Below are 16,282 nucleotides of genomic sequence, written 5' to 3'. Positions count from 1 at the left end.
GGAGTTCCTTTTTTGGGGGGGTTCCCCCTGTTGGTCAGGTTCGGAACTGCGCCTTGCTGGTTTCGATGGAAGGACACAGTCAGGGTAGAACACAGACCCTGCAGGTCTGCATCCAAGCGGCCCAGCCAGGCGTTGCGCTGCTTTGTTTCAATCTTCTTGGCTGGCGAATGCTGATTACTCTGATAGACATACAGGAATCCGAGACTGTCTGCTAGCCAGCGGCCGCAGAGAAGAGAGAGGGAGAGAGGGGGGGGGGGGGGGGGAGAAGGGGAGAGAGACACAGAATAAGAGAGAAAGAGAGAGAGAAAGGGGGTAGAGTGAGAGAGGAGAGGGCCTATGTCCTCCTCTCAGTTAAGCAGGATTGATGTTGCCTAGACAACAGACCGTTCCTAGGAGGGAAGAGTACAAGATGAAGAAGGAGATAGAGGAGAAAGAGAAGGAGATGGAGAAGAGAGAAGATGAAGAAGGAGATAGAGGAGAAAGAGAAGGAGATGGAGAAGAGAGAAGAGGAATAGGAGATGGAGGAGAAGATGGAGAAGGAGAAGGAGGAAGAAAATGAGGATTAGGAGATGGAGGAGGTTCCAGTCTCCACAGAAAACACAATTATTTTAATGAACGCAAAGAACCACCAAAGAAAACAAATACCTGACATTAAGCTAGCGCCAGGCTTGCTAGTCACTGTAATGTAGGCTGGTCTGTCCTGCCAACTCCACTCTTATGCTGCTCAATGCATACCTGCACAGGCAAGTAACAGGGCTTAGCCATTTAAATATAGAAATGCATTCACTGTAACTATACCAAAACATCAGCCAAGGGGTCTTAATTACAGTGTGTGTGTGTGTGTGTGTGTGTGTGTGTGTGTGTGTGTGTGTGTGTGTGTGTGTGTGTGTGTAGGTGGGTTCATTTCTCTTTTTGGCAGAGACCTGTTGATTTAAAAGTAAGTTAAACGGTGCTCCATCATCAGAGTTGAGAAACAGCCTGCAAGTATGTATTAAGAACCAGTCACAATAGAAACACCATGTTAATCTGCATTAAGAACCAGTCACAACAGAAACACCATGTGCATCTGCATTAAGAACCAGTCACAACAGAAACACCATGTACATCTACATTAAGAACCAGTCACAATAGAAATACATGTAAATCTGCATTAAGAACCAGTCACAACAGAAACACCATGTAAATCTGCATTAAGAACCAGTCACAACAGAAACACCATGTAAATCTGCATTAAGAACCAGTCACAACAGAAACACCATGTAAATCTGCATTAAGAACCAGTCACAACAGAAACACCATGTACATCTGCATTAAGTAGCGAACTGTGACTCTTAAACCTTGGCCCTCTGACCCCAATTACTCGCCGGAAAAAAACACGATACAGCGCGTACACAGCATGAGGCCTACATGAAATAGTGTTGGTCCTTACGCACTATTTGAGCACTATTTACGGTAATTGTGCATAATGACGTTGCGTTGGTACATTTAGCCTACAGATTGACCGGTCATTCTGCACAACACTATAACATAGGCTAGGCTAGGGCTACAAAACAGTGGCACGGCGGCCGGTGGCACGGTGGCTAAAACGTAGATAAACATACGTAAATAACATAGCCTACCTTTGATGAGCTTTGGTATTCTGCACAAAATGAAGGTCTGGTGTAGGTCTTCCTTTGCCGATTAACCCCAAATTCTCATTAAAAGTGAACCTTGAAAACGGTGCATATAACAAATGTGAAACAATGTCCTCCTCACTAGCGGGAACGTTACTCGCGGCTTCCATTGTGAAGTGAACGTACAAGCTAACGTTACGTTAGCTAGTTTATTAGCTTCATTATATTTAGATGTTTCCCTGCTCCAACACACCTGATTCAAATGAATGGCCGTTATCAGGGTTGGATAACGACCATTCATTTGAATCAAGTGTGTTAGAGCAGGGAAACATCTAAAACAGATCTAAAACATGCAGGACAGGGGGCCGTGAGGTTCCCAACCCTGAGGACCAGGTTTGGGAACCACTGCCTTAGATCATTGTCCTTATGGCTTCGGCTCATTCAGTGCAACCTCATGGTGAGTCTTGTCTTCAAACCGCCTCTGCTGTGGGGCACAGTCCAAGATGTGTACCCCGTTGCCTTCTGGTCTGACCCAGTTCTCAAAAACACCATTCACAAGATGGCTTTTATTTTTAACCCTACTCTGCATATTTGCCCAGCATGTGAGTGTGTGTTCAGGACCGGAGAGGCCTGCTCTTCTGGTTGTGTTTGTGTGTTAGAGAAGCTGTAACTCTCTCAGACATCTCCTCTCTCCCCCCCTCTCTCTCTCCCCCCCCTCTCTCTCTCTCTCTCTCTCTCTGCTGAACACACACACGTCTGCAGAAAGACTGATGGATGGAAATCAAACATTATCTTTAACAGCTGGGGCCATCCAACATGCACACACAGGCCTGTGTGTCTGTCTGTCTGTCTGTCTGCCTGTAGCTATCTGTCTGCCTGAATGTCTGTCTTCCTGTCTGTCTGCCTGTCTGTCAATCTCGGTCTGCCTGTCTGTCTCTCTGTCTCTGAGGAGTCAGGTGGCTGAGCGGTTAGGGAATCGGGTTAGTAATCAGAAGGTTGCCTGTTCGATTCTGGCCGTGCCAAATGACGTTGTGTCCTTGGGCAAGGCACTTCACCCTGCTTGCCTCGGGGGAATGTCCCTGTACTTACTGTAAGTCGCTCTGGATAAGAGCGTCTGCTAAATGACTAAATGTAATGTCTCTGTCTGACCCTCTGTCTCCCTCTTTTCCTGTCTGTCTGTATGCCTGCCTAAGCCAGCAAGAAGACCATGAGACAGCAAGACTGGTTTCTCTGTGTGTTTGAGAAGAGGCCATCTATTACAGCAGCAGCAGGTTCTCACTGTCCCTCCTCCCTCGGGGCCCCAACTCATACCGATTATCGTTCACGGGGACATATTTGCCGTCCCGGTCGAGCGTGTTTCCAGAACTCAGACAGGTCAAACAGCCCGTGTTTTGACTGGTGCTCCTCTCAGCGCCGGGACGAGGCAGTGGACTGGACCTGAGTGAGTCCTGGACGTTAGGAACCTGCAGGCAAACAAGGCGCCCGACGTTTCTGGCCTGATCTACGATAGCGCTCAATATTTCTCCTTGAGCTAGATGTGTGTGTGTGTGTGTGTTGGGGGGGGGGGAGTTAGGGAACACATGGATGTGGTTTGAAAGCCCAGTTTTGAAAGCCAATAATTTGAGATTTCCAGATACAAAACAACCCCTTTCAGACAGATTTATTTTAGGCCTCTCTCTTTACATTCAATATTGTGCAAACGGTGAAAACAGAAATATAACTTGAAAAAACTGGCACGCTCTAAGAGCCCCTCTCTCAGTGTTAGCCAGAGAAGCTATGGAAAGTGAGCCAATGGGCAGGGTTGAATAGGAATATTACTAAATCATGAATTCATAGAAAAATAATTGTATAACCTTAGGTTCTGTAGTTTGGTCTAGCTTGGTTGGCTGGGGTTGCTGGTATAACTGCGTGTATAAATGATGTGGACGATTTCACTCTGAACTCAAAATCTACAAAAACATACAGAAAGCTCATTCAGAATCAAGCGTCTTTACTCCGCAGACTCACCTCGTATCTATAATCGTAATTTATTAAAAAATCAACCGAGAAAGGAGCTCGAAAAATATCCCTTCAGGCCTGCCCGTTATTTTGTTTCGTCTGGCAGACAGTGAGGCTCCTGGGAAATCTGAGCTGACGTTTAGGAGCGAGTAGGAGAAAACGTAGATCGCTCTCTGAAGCTAATTAGGTCTGTGTCTATTACCAATCACTGGAACCTCCTCTGGAATACAATAGCCGGCCAAGAAATATATTTATCTTTCACGGGCGAAAGAGCGACGGGGGGAAAGAGAAAGGTTCCAGTCTGAATATCTCTCTTTCTACAAATTCCTGGGGAAAATGTATGGCGTAAAAATAGAGGTCCATCCTCTCTCTCGGGCTCAGCGGAAAGGAAGTTTTTAGGGCGAAGCCAACTGTCAGACAAACAGAAAAAACACAACAGTTTAGAAGATTTGGTCCCATTTACATAGTTTATGTCCTTCTGCTTTAAAGACAAAAATGGGATATTTGTTGATGGGCAGTTTCTTGGCCCTTCACAGGACTGGCCGTCTGTGAAGCGAAGGAAATAAAACGACATCGGAGAATACAACTTCTTGGAAAGGAACGTAGACTTGCTTTCTGTCTTCTGAACTCACGCCACGAACAATGCAGTTGATACCTTACAAATAGCTTTTGAAGCTTAGCGTGTGATGTAAACGAGTAATACAATCAAAGTTCTAATTATAAAATTAAAAAGTACATAAGTTGTACTGAGCTAGTATTTTTTTCGGAATCAGTCCTATTGCACAGTGTGTGTAGTAACTGTCCCAAACCAACACGGTGGCGCCAAAGCTCCACATCATCGATGTGAATCGATGAAGACCGGTTGGGTTTAGATCACACGGCTTTAATAAACTCACCGAAAAACACAGTAGTACCTACACATTTAAACTCACGGAAACTTTCAGCTACGTATTCAATTTCAATTTATTACACAGTAATACCTTTCGTAGTCAAGAGCACATTTGTTGGTACATTACCTATCCACTACAGGGTAAAAAGAGGTAGCATAGCTCTTTCAAGGTGCAACTCGATTGACAAATGACTTGGTTACCAAAGGTTAAACATAAAGGAGTTATATGCTTCAGTGCATTTGACATGTTCTTTGCAGGCAGTAACAGTTTCGATCAAATCTCTGTGCAAAAATACAATGTAATTCATTCATTTCGTCAACGAATATATATATACTTTTTTCAGCATTCAGATTAACATATTGCGATTATCAATGTTATCAAACAATTCAAGAACAAGTTAAAGGAAAAGTAATTGCACATATCAATACAGAACGTGTAGACACTAACAATTAAAGGACAAACAGGATTGACAGTATCTGACAGTATGAGATACAGTACTGACATATACATACAGCAATACAGCTTTTGAGTATTGTAATAAAAACATTTGATAATTAACCATTCATATTTATGAATGTTTTCATTTGTTGCATCCGATGAAAACATGGATTGTAGTACTGCATATCAGCATAGTCAAGTATTGTAATGTCTCATTTAATAATTCAACTCAGATTATAAAACTAAGTGTAAGATTTAGAGGGCATGCTACATTAGAAACATGCAACCTCGATCACCAGGTCACCTTTACAGCATTCCTCATTCATAACTAAACAATTAAAATAACCCAAACGCCCCTATACATTCAAAGTAGTAGTAACAGAGTCGGATAAAAACCCTATAAAAGGTGTGGGGGGGGAGGGGGGGGGGCATTGACGACCCAGACAATGCGCACAGAGGAAATGGATCATTGTGGAGACGATCCCCATAGTTATAATCGCCGCGGAGACAGCTGGGCGGTTACTTGCTGTTCTTCATGCAGTAGCTGGAGTAAGAGCTACAGGCCTTCTGCATGTCGGTCAGAAAGGAGGGAACACCACTCTGGAGACACAGGAGAAACCAGCTGACTGGAGACATACAGGAGAGACCAGCTATCTGACTGGAGACACAGGAGAAACCAACTATCTGACTGGAGACACAGGAGAGACCAGATATCTGACTGGAAGCACAGGAGAGACCAGCTGACTGGAGACATACAGGAGAGAGACCAGCTATCTGACTGGAGACACAGGAGACCAGCTATCTGACTGGAAACACAGGAGAGACCAGCTATCTGACTGGAAACACAGGAGAGACCAGCTATCTGACTGGAGACATACAGGAGAGAGACCATCTATCTGACTGGAGACACAAGAGACCATCTATCTGACTGGAAACACAGGAGAGACCAGCTGACTGGAGACATAGGGGACCAGCTCTGTGACCGGAGACACAGGAGATACCAGCTGACTGGAGACACAGGAGAGACCAGCTGACTGGAGACACAGGAGAGACAAGCTATCTGACTGGAGACACAGGAGAGACCAGCTGACTGACTGGAGACACAGGAGAGACAAGCTATCTGACTAGAGACACAGGAGAGACCAGCTATCTGACTGGAGACACAGGAGAGACCAGCTGATTGGAGACACAGGAGAGACAAGCTATCTGACTGGAGACACAGGGGAGCCCATCTATCTGACTGGAGAGATACAGCAGACTAGCTGACTGGAGACACAGACTTAATCTTTGTCCAGAAAGAAAGAAGTAAGGATGCCCCTGAAGGAAGCATGTACAGAGTATTTAGACACAGCCTCAGTATCTGACCGTCATGGCTGAACTTTCACTGCAGCAGACACACCCAGGCAGGAACATCTGACATAATCTATGACAGGATCTATGATCTAAAATGTACTCTAGCATTTTACTAGGACTAGTATGGTATGGTCCAGGACTACAACACTCACCTTGGCAGCCCAGTTGACCAGCCAGGTAGGGATCATGCCCCCGGGGTTGTCAAAGTAGTTCATGAACACTGGAACAACAATAACGACACAAACAGCAACACTGACATACGGTCAACAAAGAAAGGGTTTCTTACATGACGGGATTGTTCTACAGCATTCTCCCTCTCAGTCAGTAACAGGTTGATAGAAGAAACATCTTGGTCTGCGTTTCTCCAGCTGTTACACACACACACACCCGTCATACCTTTGGTTCCGCATGCCCCGTCGGTCTCCATGGCTACAGTCTGTTTGTAGTCCTTGACCCTGAGCACCCCGCTCTTCTCCGGGCAGGGCGTCTCCGGGGCACTCTTGGCTATCACCACCCTGATGCGCCGCCCCTCCACATCCAGGTCCCGGCGCTCCCTCACGTACACATACTGAGAGGGGCGGGGTTAAGGAAGGTTCTCCAATCCCACTGAAGGAGTATGGCGTTACTGTCACACGTCTACAGGTTTCAGCAACAGAGGGGTCTGAGGTGGTCTGATCCTAAGCTGGGGACAGGATCACCTCAGCTGGGGACAGGATCACCTCAGCTGGGGACAGGATCACCTCAGCTGGGGACAGGATCACCTCAGCTGGGGACAGGATAACCTCAGCTGGGGACAGGATAACCTCAGCTGGGGACAGGATCACTTCAGCTGGGGACAGGATCACTTCAGCTGGGGACAGGATAACCTCAGCTGGGGACAGGATAACCTCAGCTGGGGACAGGATCACTTCAGCTGGGGACAGGATAACCTCAGCTGGGGACAGGATAGCCTTCCCCCCCAGAAAAATCTCCAGCTCCGGGACTGTCCGTCTGAAGAGCAACACAGGGCTCACTTTACTAGAACTATAAACCATTCTGTTGGTGTCACCTTACTACCTCCCTGGCCTCTTGTGTGTGTATGATAGGGAGGGAGAAGGAGAGTAACACAGAGGGAGGGAGGGAGGGAGAGAGAGAGTAACACAAAGGGAGAGAGAGAGAGAGAGAGAGAGAGAGAGAGAGAGAGAGAGAGTCTCAAAACACTGCATTCCACATTCACACACATGCTGTACTTTATCTGGGCTTGATTGAATGTCTAGTGTGCAAGGATACATCTCTGTTGGATAGAGGGAAGGGGTACTTCACCTCCCAGTAGATGGCTCTCTGACCCTCATACTCCTTCTCATGAAGTTCTACACACAACACAAAAAACACACACACACACACACAAAGAGAATGCAATATCAAGTAGTTAAAACTTAAAGCCATCAAAGCAAGAATGTTCTAGAACTAAAAGCTTCTAGAATGCTGATCTGAGCCAACAGCCGAAACAGCAATACAGTCACACACAGAAATACAGTAGATATACAGTAACACATTCATTAGCCTACAGGTCACACATATCTAGAATACAGATGTAGAGTACAGGCCTACTCTACAGAAGACAGTATAGACCTACATTACAGTATGCATTGCATAAGAATCAAAACGGGCCTGCCCCCTCTTTCTAGAATAACCACAGAAGGTCAACACAGTCATATCTCTCTCTGGACATATCCCACCTTGAGTCCATAACTAATGGATTACTGTGTGTGTGTATAATGTCATTAGTCGAACACACACTCTTTGTTTTTCATTCAGACCGATCTGGTTGCATATCTGGTCACAGGTTTCAACCCAAATACACAAAGCAGAGGAAGCTGGAGAGACCCCGAGGAGTCGGCCTGGGCGCCAGGTTGGCCGGGGTGCCAGGTTGGGTAACAAGCGTGGTGGTCTCCCCCCCTCTCTGTGCTCTGTGACACACAGGCAGAACAACAAGGTTGGTCTCTCTGGGAGACGGTTGCTTGGATCACTGGTGTTTTTTGTTGTTGTTTTTTTAAGAAGTCAGACCATGCCTGTGGAGGTTAAGGGAGGTCATGGATGTTAGGGTCGGCTGGATGGCCATCTACAGGGTCAGGGCTGGGGGGAGGGGAGAGTAAAGAGGGGAGATTGAAACCAGAAAGAGGAATGGGGAGCTGTAGTGAGGACACAAGCATGTTTTACATAAATAAGACTCCTTATTTCCCCTCTCCATTGTCACAGTCGCTACGAGGGTTTATTCAACCCAAGCAGAATCTCTGGATCCCAGCGTGAAGAGGTGGAACCTTGACGGTGGAACCCAGGATTGCAAAAAGAAAGGAGACCACAACCCTAGTCTAAACTCAACCACTGCAAAAAAAAATTGAGATGTATGATGTTTGAGGTACAGTGGAACAACATAGATGGATACAGTGCTACATGTGGAAAAAAGAAGCTGTAGCCTACAGTACTGCAATATACTTTGTGTAACGCATCGCTACCAAAGTTCATAATACCTCCCATAATCTTTTATATCCTGCCTGCTCTGCAAGTTCTCCCTGGCAACAGTAAGCAGTGACATTCAGAGAATTCCAAGTCCCCATAAAAGGGTTAGCATCACTACACAGCCATGAAACATTCATAAAACGCCAATTGGTCCACGTGTCTAGCTACACAACAGCTAGACGAGCTAAACTACAGTCTACTACTAGGCCACACATTACCTTCAGTTACCATGGTGACTGGAGAACGGAAGAATGAATGCAAATCCCAGACAGATCTGCCGCAAAATATTAAGTTGTGGAGATGTTGTCAACAACTTGATCACATGTAATAGTGATCGCTTGGTATATTTTGCATTAAGGGGGTTATCTGAAGTAAACTTTACGAAATGGGGGATGCTGTTTAAGGAGGCAAAAAGATACTGCCGATTTTTGAGGATCCCTATGACGAATCCATACCTTTGACGTAACTGTCCCACTGCTTCCTATAGGCCAGGTCCATGTATACGTCAGCACACAGTTCCGGGGTACAGGTGGCCAGCACGCCGAACACCTTATACTCGTACAGACCGGTGTTCTGCAAACACACGAAACCGATTCTTTAATTCTCATTCAAGAAATCCTCATGCCACACCTAAAATATATTTCCCCATACACATGATTCAGATTGTTGCCAGTTGGAGACACACCCTTGCTTCAGAGTTGAAACATCCGGTGAATGTTTTATAGCTAGCTGGCTACACGGGAGGATATTATCTGAACCAGATGTTTTAAAGTCTGTTCCTGGTTTAATTGATTAAATAAGCGAACACTTCTGGTTTCGAGGGCATCTCATCGGTATAGCATGTTCCTGTCAAAACTAGGTGAGCGAGGCAAGCGTTTCCGCAGTCGAGCCCGCAGTGGGATTCTTTTGCTACAATTACACCTGTGACATTGACAAGTGATAACCCAGTGCATCAACTGAGATACGACTTCGGAGATGATTTCGATCAGCAACCAACACCATGTTATTCCACCAACCAACGTTGCACCGTCTCACACAATCGTTAGTTAGGCTACACGAAATCTTACGTCAACACATCGTATTTTTCAATTTACCTTATCAAACCGCCGGTATATTTTAACTCCCATAGTCTCGGTGAAAAACTCCCAGCCTCCATCCAGCTGAGGTTCGTCCAGCTCTTTCCATGCCGACTGGAATTCCTCCTCTGTAAAGTGTAGCGACATGTTTTCAGGGACACTGGATCATGTGACCAAGGAGTCTCGCACACCACACCGTGCGTGCGTGAAGTGCGTCACGGAGAGGCATTCCTGCGTTATACTTAGAATCATATATTTCTGTGTAATGTTAGGGTTACCCTGGTACGTAGCTGCAGCTACATTGGGACATGTAGAAAGTATGTAGTACACCCCCTATTTCTCTCTCTCAATTCATAATGCTTTATTGACATGCTTGTTCAGGTTAAACATTGTCTCTCAAATGTCTATCCCTCTTTAAATTACGCGCGTGTGTGTGAGTTTGAGTATGATTTGCCTGGACTGAAGAACGAACCGTGACAATGACCTTCCAGGAGGTCGTTGTGAGTCTCACCAAAGAGCGGCCGGTCTGAGGTCTCCAGGTGTGTAAACTTGGAACACGTTGCAGACTTCTCCTGTGGACAGCTGTAGCCTAACCCCAGTTTCTGCATCTCTCTGTGGGAAACTGCCGCGTCTTTTGGGGAAAGGGACTTCCTGGGAGGGAGGAAGGAAGACACACGACAACAACACGGCCGGTTTTAAAGTGTCAGGTTAATAAAGACAGTATGCCTTCAACGGTTATCGGAGGATATGCAGGTTTCTTGAAGTGTGTGAGCTGCACAGTGGTGGGTCAAGAGGTCACAGTTTGGAATCCCCATACGCTTATTATTAATAAGCGTCTGCTAACCAACGAATTTAATATTATCATAGCCTACATTATTAGGAGGTTATACAGACAGCTTGAAACCCAGATTGGGATACACGAGGCAGAGATTGCGTGTGTTCCTCCCTGACTTTCGTGCCAGGAGAACAGGGGTATTCTTTTTTAATTCATCCAACACTTATTGCGCGTGTTCGTGGCCAATATTTGGAAAGTTCTGAAGCTGCGTCAATCTTCCAGAAGTTGCTAGCTGCATAAAGGTGGATACAGGTTGTGTGTGTGCTGTGTGTGTGGGGTGTGTGTGTGTGTGTGTGTGCGCACGTGTGTATGAATAATTCGTTAGTGGTAGGCTACAAAAATATAATAGCTGAATGTTGCAAAATATCAAAAACTGCTTGTTCTGAGACTCACAAAAAGCGTTAGAATCCTCTCCATGAATTCCCAACAAGAGTGACCGTCCTCCCCCGCCACCCCACCCCTGTAGCCAAACCTACACCCTACAGACTTCTCCACGGGATGACCGATCGTCAAGCAGTCTTAGTTTTACACGGGAGGAAACACACGGGGCACGGCCGCCGTACGGGAGTCAAATTCCAACTCCGAGCTTAACGCGGCGATCTGCAAACGGACCTCAGGAACGGGAGAGAAACTTCGTCGCGGAGGTTCACGGACACGTTTTTAGACTTATTTTGCGTTTCGCGCAAGTATTGTGAGGGCTGTGTTTTTTTTCAGGTTTCGACAATCTATGAACTTTGATTTGGAATGAGAATTCGTCAGTGGTTTATTCTTCAATGTGCTGATCAACTTTGTGGAACAGCGTGTGATGGAAAACGCAGGCAAGGTAAATTGCCTCTACCCCCAGACCGCTGTCTGTCAAGTTTTAAGTAGCCTTAAAACGACAATTAAAGCAGGACATTTTCAACGTTTTATGTGTGTGCATTTTCGAGGCTACACATTGTAAATTAACCTAGGCCAACGTCTTTTGGAAATATAGACCGTTAGTTAAATGATTTTAAGTGTTGCATGATGCTTGCTTGTTTATGGCGATTATAAATATAAACAGTTGTCGTTGAAATCATTATAGTCAGTGTTGACATGCTGTAATTATACTTTTAAAAAGTAGCCTACTTGGGAAAACATTGACAACAACATCATAACTCTAGTTTAGGATAGCTACCCTTCCACCGGTTGGTTACCATGGTAATTAGAATCCCATACATGTAGCCGAAAAACACCAAAAAAATCGATTAAACACATTCTAGAATAGAATATAATGCTATTGTAGCTATTCGTAACTTTAGAAGGGCCATTTCAAAACTTTCGGACCTGAAAAAAAGAAAATTTATTCAGAGAATATAATTGTTACAAAAGGTTCACTTCTTACTTGTGTAGGCTGAAGGTTTGTATTGAGTCGTGTGCACATTGCTTTTAGGCAAACTGTAGGCTATAAAGGACTTTTTAACGATGCGTGCGTAGCATGATACAAAGGGAATACTGCATGTGCAAAGTTTGCGGAATTAGCGTAAGAACCACGTCTGCTTGTGAAATTGCTGATGATTTTGAAGGCTCTCGCGTTTCACCCAGCAGTTTGTAATGTCATCTCCCGCGCTCTCCAGGGAATGTGGCAGCTCGTGCTGCGCTGACTTTCCTGCGTCATCCGGACCATTTCTGCATCGGGGGGAAGGGGGGGGGGGGGACTTGGAGGGATAGCAGGGTGTAATATGTGAAGCAATCATTTCACAATTCATTTCAAATTAAAAAGAAGGATTTCCATAGTGATCTTTGGATTGCGTTATGCAGTTTGCTGGGTTTTGACATGAGGAAAGGAAACTGAAACATTGAACCCCTGACCTATTTCCACCATACCAAACTTGACCTAACTCCACAATACAGACCCTTAACCTCCTTTCACAATACCTAACCCGACCCTTGACCTAAAACCACAGTACCTAACTTGACCCATGACCCCGTATATCTTCACCTAGATTGTGACCTGCTGACCGTGAGAGCGTCAATCGAGGACCCATCTGAGGGTTCCACCCCAACTACACCCCCATGTTGGACGTGGCCATGCCCGAGGACCCAAACGCCGCCACCATGACAGTCCCCGCCGCCCCCGAGAGAGTCCTTGTGGAGAAGCCCGCCGGAAGCACCAACGACCCTTCCTCCCCCGTCGCCGCGTCGCCGCCGTCCACAACCGTGCCGCTCGTCAACGAGATCCAGCTGACCGCCGCCACCGGGGGGGCGGAGCTTTCCTGCTACCGGTGCACGGTGCCGTTCGGCGTGGTCATCCTCATCGCAGGCGTGGTGGTGACGTCCGTGGCCTACAGCTTCAACTCCCACGGTTCTACCATCTCCTACTTCGGTCTGGTGCTCCTCTCCGCTGGGCTTGTTCTGCTGGCGGCTAGCGTGGTCTGCTGGAAGGCCAGGATGGAGAGGAAGAAGGAGAGGCGGAGGGAGAGCCAAACCGCCCTGGTGGCTCACAGGAGAATCCTCTTCGCCTGAGTGGGGGCAAAGAAAAGTTTGCAAAGTTCTGTTGAAACTGGGGGGGGGGGGGGGGGGGGGGGGGGGGGGAGGGGGGGGAGAAAACAAACAAACAAAAATATACTCTCTACTCTTTGTTTTAAATAATGATGCTCCCTGAGTTGAAGACAAGAAACCCGGACAGAGGATGAATGAGACGGAAGGGATTTGAGATCCACACAGCTGGGGAGATGCAGTGATAAGAGCGCGAGGCCCTAGACTCAGTGTCCTCAGACCTCTGAGGATCGTTCTAAATGAGGTCATAATGAGAATCCTTCAGCAGCTGGAGCAGATGTCGTCATGGCGCACCGTGAAGCTGTGTCATGCATGGCGGAGTGCGCCGCGGACTCTCTGTCTCCAAAGTTACAGCACCACGGTCTGCCTTCGTTTTCACACCCGTCAAACGGACTGCAGCAAGGCTAACATACTATGGCTATGCTAACAGACTGCGGCTAGCCCATTAGACTGTCTGCAGCAATGCTTATATACTATGGCTAAGGCTAACAGACTACAACTTGGCTTATTGACGGCTGGGCCACATCTGGTCATCTGGGCAGTCTGCCAATATGAATTTATCAGAATTAAGACAAACTAGTGCACAGTGCCCGTGATGCAGTTGGTGCGATGTCAGTGAAACACACAAATACAGATTACTTGAACTATAGATAGTACACAGTGCCTGTGATAAAATTGGTGGCGCACATACACACACACACAGATTCCTGGAGTTGTAGATAGGTCACAGTGCACGTGATGATGTCGGTGACACGCACAGATGTCTGGAATTATAGATAGATAATGCAGTGCCCATGATGCAGCTGGTGATGACAGTTCTTCTTAGTGGCTTTGGTACCTATATTTCTCAGATCACAAATGAAATTCTCTGTCATCTCTGAAGTACTTTTTCAACTTAATCTATTCTGGTCACTTATGCACATCAAAAAAGCAATTTCTCATTCTTTTAAACAAATTGCCAATGCTCTTGTATATTCTTGCAAATTACAATGTAGCTTTCATTGGTCTGATGTTTCCTATGTTATCAATTGCTTATGTCATGTTGATCAAAGTGTATTATATTGATTCTCTTTTAAATTGTCTTACCACCACAAACATCTTAGACATTTAGTTCATAACAGAAGTACATTTAGACATTTAGCAGACGCTCTTATCCAGAGCGACTTACAGTAAGTACAGGGACATTCCCCCGAGGCAAGTAGGGTGAAGTGCCTTGCCCAAGGACACAACGTCAGTTTGCATGACCGGGAATCGAGCTGGCAACCTTCGGATTACTAGCCCGACTCCCTCACCGCTCAGCCAACTGACTCCCAAGTAATTACATGCACAATGGTTTAGCCGGTTGTCATGATTGTAGACCTGATTCACCAAACAGCGCTTGCATGTACAGGTCTGCCTAAGAGGTGTTATTTCTATGTTTACATAAACATTTGTATTTTTTCCTTTGTGCTATGCAATGCTGTAAAATAGTCTTGTATTTTCTGTATCGCATTTGCATAAATAAGACACGACAACTGACCGAGGAGACTAAATTCGTACGAACATTGTTCCTGTCGAATACCTGTCAATCGCGGCACTGCACTCCGTTGGATTACAAAAAGGACACCTGCAAAATATGAACTTTGCAGAGTTCATAGATCTTGAGTTGAACGTGGGAAACTAAACCCATTCTAATTCGTACACACACAAACATACAAACACACACACACAGATTCCTGGCATTATTAGAGAGATCCCCATAGAACAAAGCCTGTGATGGGAAGTGGCTCATTGATGTAGTGTTGCAAAACGCAGGGTCTGGAAGCAATATGAGACCGAGGAGGAGGAGGGAGGACATGGGGGAACGTTGTGGTTTTGAAAGCCATAAGGAAAGAATAAAAGGGATAAATGAGAAAATCCCGGACGATTAATCACATCTCTGTATACATGTACAGTAGATTCCTCATAGACACACATATGTTGCAAAGTGTATGATGCATATTTTTACTGTATAGATATTTGCGTAGCGGCTACGGTACGTGTCTTGATATGTTTTTTTAGCTCAGTGGTTAGAGCATTTGACTTTGAATCAAGAGGTTGCAGGCTCAAATTCCCCTCTGTGCACCCTTTTGGACAAAAGCGTCTGCTAATGAATATATTATTTGTCCCTGTGGCTGGCCAGCCCTGGGGCATGACATTATTACTATCATAAGATTATCACTGACACAAATACATTGTATTTGTTTGAAGTCTAGGCTATAAATGTATTATCATAAAATCTGACAAGCTGTATTTATGGAAAACAGTACTTACTTTAGTATGTATAAAATAATATGTATGTGTGAGTATTATAAAGAGAAATTGTTAAAGTCGTGGATGTGAGTTAGCCTTCTCTGTAAGCACTTTGAACCACACTTTCACCACAATGCTGTATTCATCGTTATCAACTACATTCATTGTTTTGTAATTTTTCCTCAACATGGTCTGTGCAGTATCAATTCATTCTTTGAGGGTTGTTTCAACCCGTCTAGAGAATTGAATTCCATTTTATCATAACCTTTTGGTTGTCTGTTACGTCTCTGATGACTTAGATTGAGATGAGATCAATTGTTAATTGTTCATCAAGAGGCTCAATAAACCACCATCAATATTTAACAGTTTAATTAGTCTCGGGTGTCATTGGGGAGGGTGTCCTGAGGACTTTCGCATGCATAAAAGCTCAATATCCTCTGTTTCATTGCGTTGCCCTCTTGATCTAGAGGTAAACACTTGATTGTCAGGTAGGAAACGGGTTTGATCCGTACTGGTCAAATGGGCTCAGCTGATAAATCGCTTCGCCATGCTGTTACATAAAGCCTTTAATGTTGCACGCTTTGTAAGACAAGGAAAACTGGAAACGCTGCTCTGACCGAGAGCCATGAGGTGTGTGTGTGTGTGACTGTGTCTTTGTGTGTGTGTGACATTAACATTCAACACTGAATGGAAGGAAGCTGTTAGTCTCTGTAATGACGCACACTCCATACCCCAGTCCTAGCCTGGGGCTCCATTGTGTGTCCAGACATTCACCACTGGCTCGGGTCT

General features: G+C 45.5%; 2 protein-coding genes across 2 annotated transcripts; one reads left to right on the top strand and one right to left on the bottom strand.

The window, feature by feature from the left end:
• Window positions 1-4,556: 4,556 nt before the first annotated feature.
• pctp (phosphatidylcholine transfer protein) lies at window positions 4,557-10,501 on the bottom strand. Its single transcript, XM_067233492.1, has 7 exons — window positions 10,379-10,501; window positions 9,886-9,995; window positions 9,247-9,364; window positions 7,562-7,641; window positions 6,689-6,860; window positions 6,445-6,512; window positions 4,557-5,539 (listed from the first exon to the last, which is right to left on the bottom strand). Exons 1-7 carry the CDS (start codon window positions 10,473-10,475, stop codon window positions 5,459-5,461), a joined length of 726 nt encoding a protein of 241 aa, XP_067089593.1. The 5' UTR covers window positions 10,476-10,501; the 3' UTR covers window positions 4,557-5,458.
• A 748-nt stretch (window positions 10,502-11,249) lies between these two features.
• Window positions 11,250-13,205, top strand: tmem100a (transmembrane protein 100a). Its single transcript, XM_067233493.1, has 2 exons — window positions 11,250-11,525; window positions 12,670-13,205. The coding sequence occupies exon 2, from the start codon at window positions 12,740-12,742 to the stop codon at window positions 13,187-13,189; it is 450 nt and encodes a 149-aa protein (XP_067089594.1). The 5' UTR covers window positions 11,250-11,525; window positions 12,670-12,739; the 3' UTR covers window positions 13,190-13,205.
• Window positions 13,206-16,282: the final 3,077 nt, after the last annotated feature.

The sequence above is a fragment of the Osmerus mordax genome, chromosome 3 (genome assembly GCF_038355195.1).
Source record: "Osmerus mordax isolate fOsmMor3 chromosome 3, fOsmMor3.pri, whole genome shotgun sequence".
Lineage (NCBI taxonomy): Eukaryota > Metazoa > Chordata > Actinopteri > Osmeriformes > Osmeridae > Osmerus > Osmerus mordax.
The sequence above is the reverse complement of the archived record's forward strand: the minus strand, read 5'-3'. Positions and strand labels throughout refer to the sequence as shown.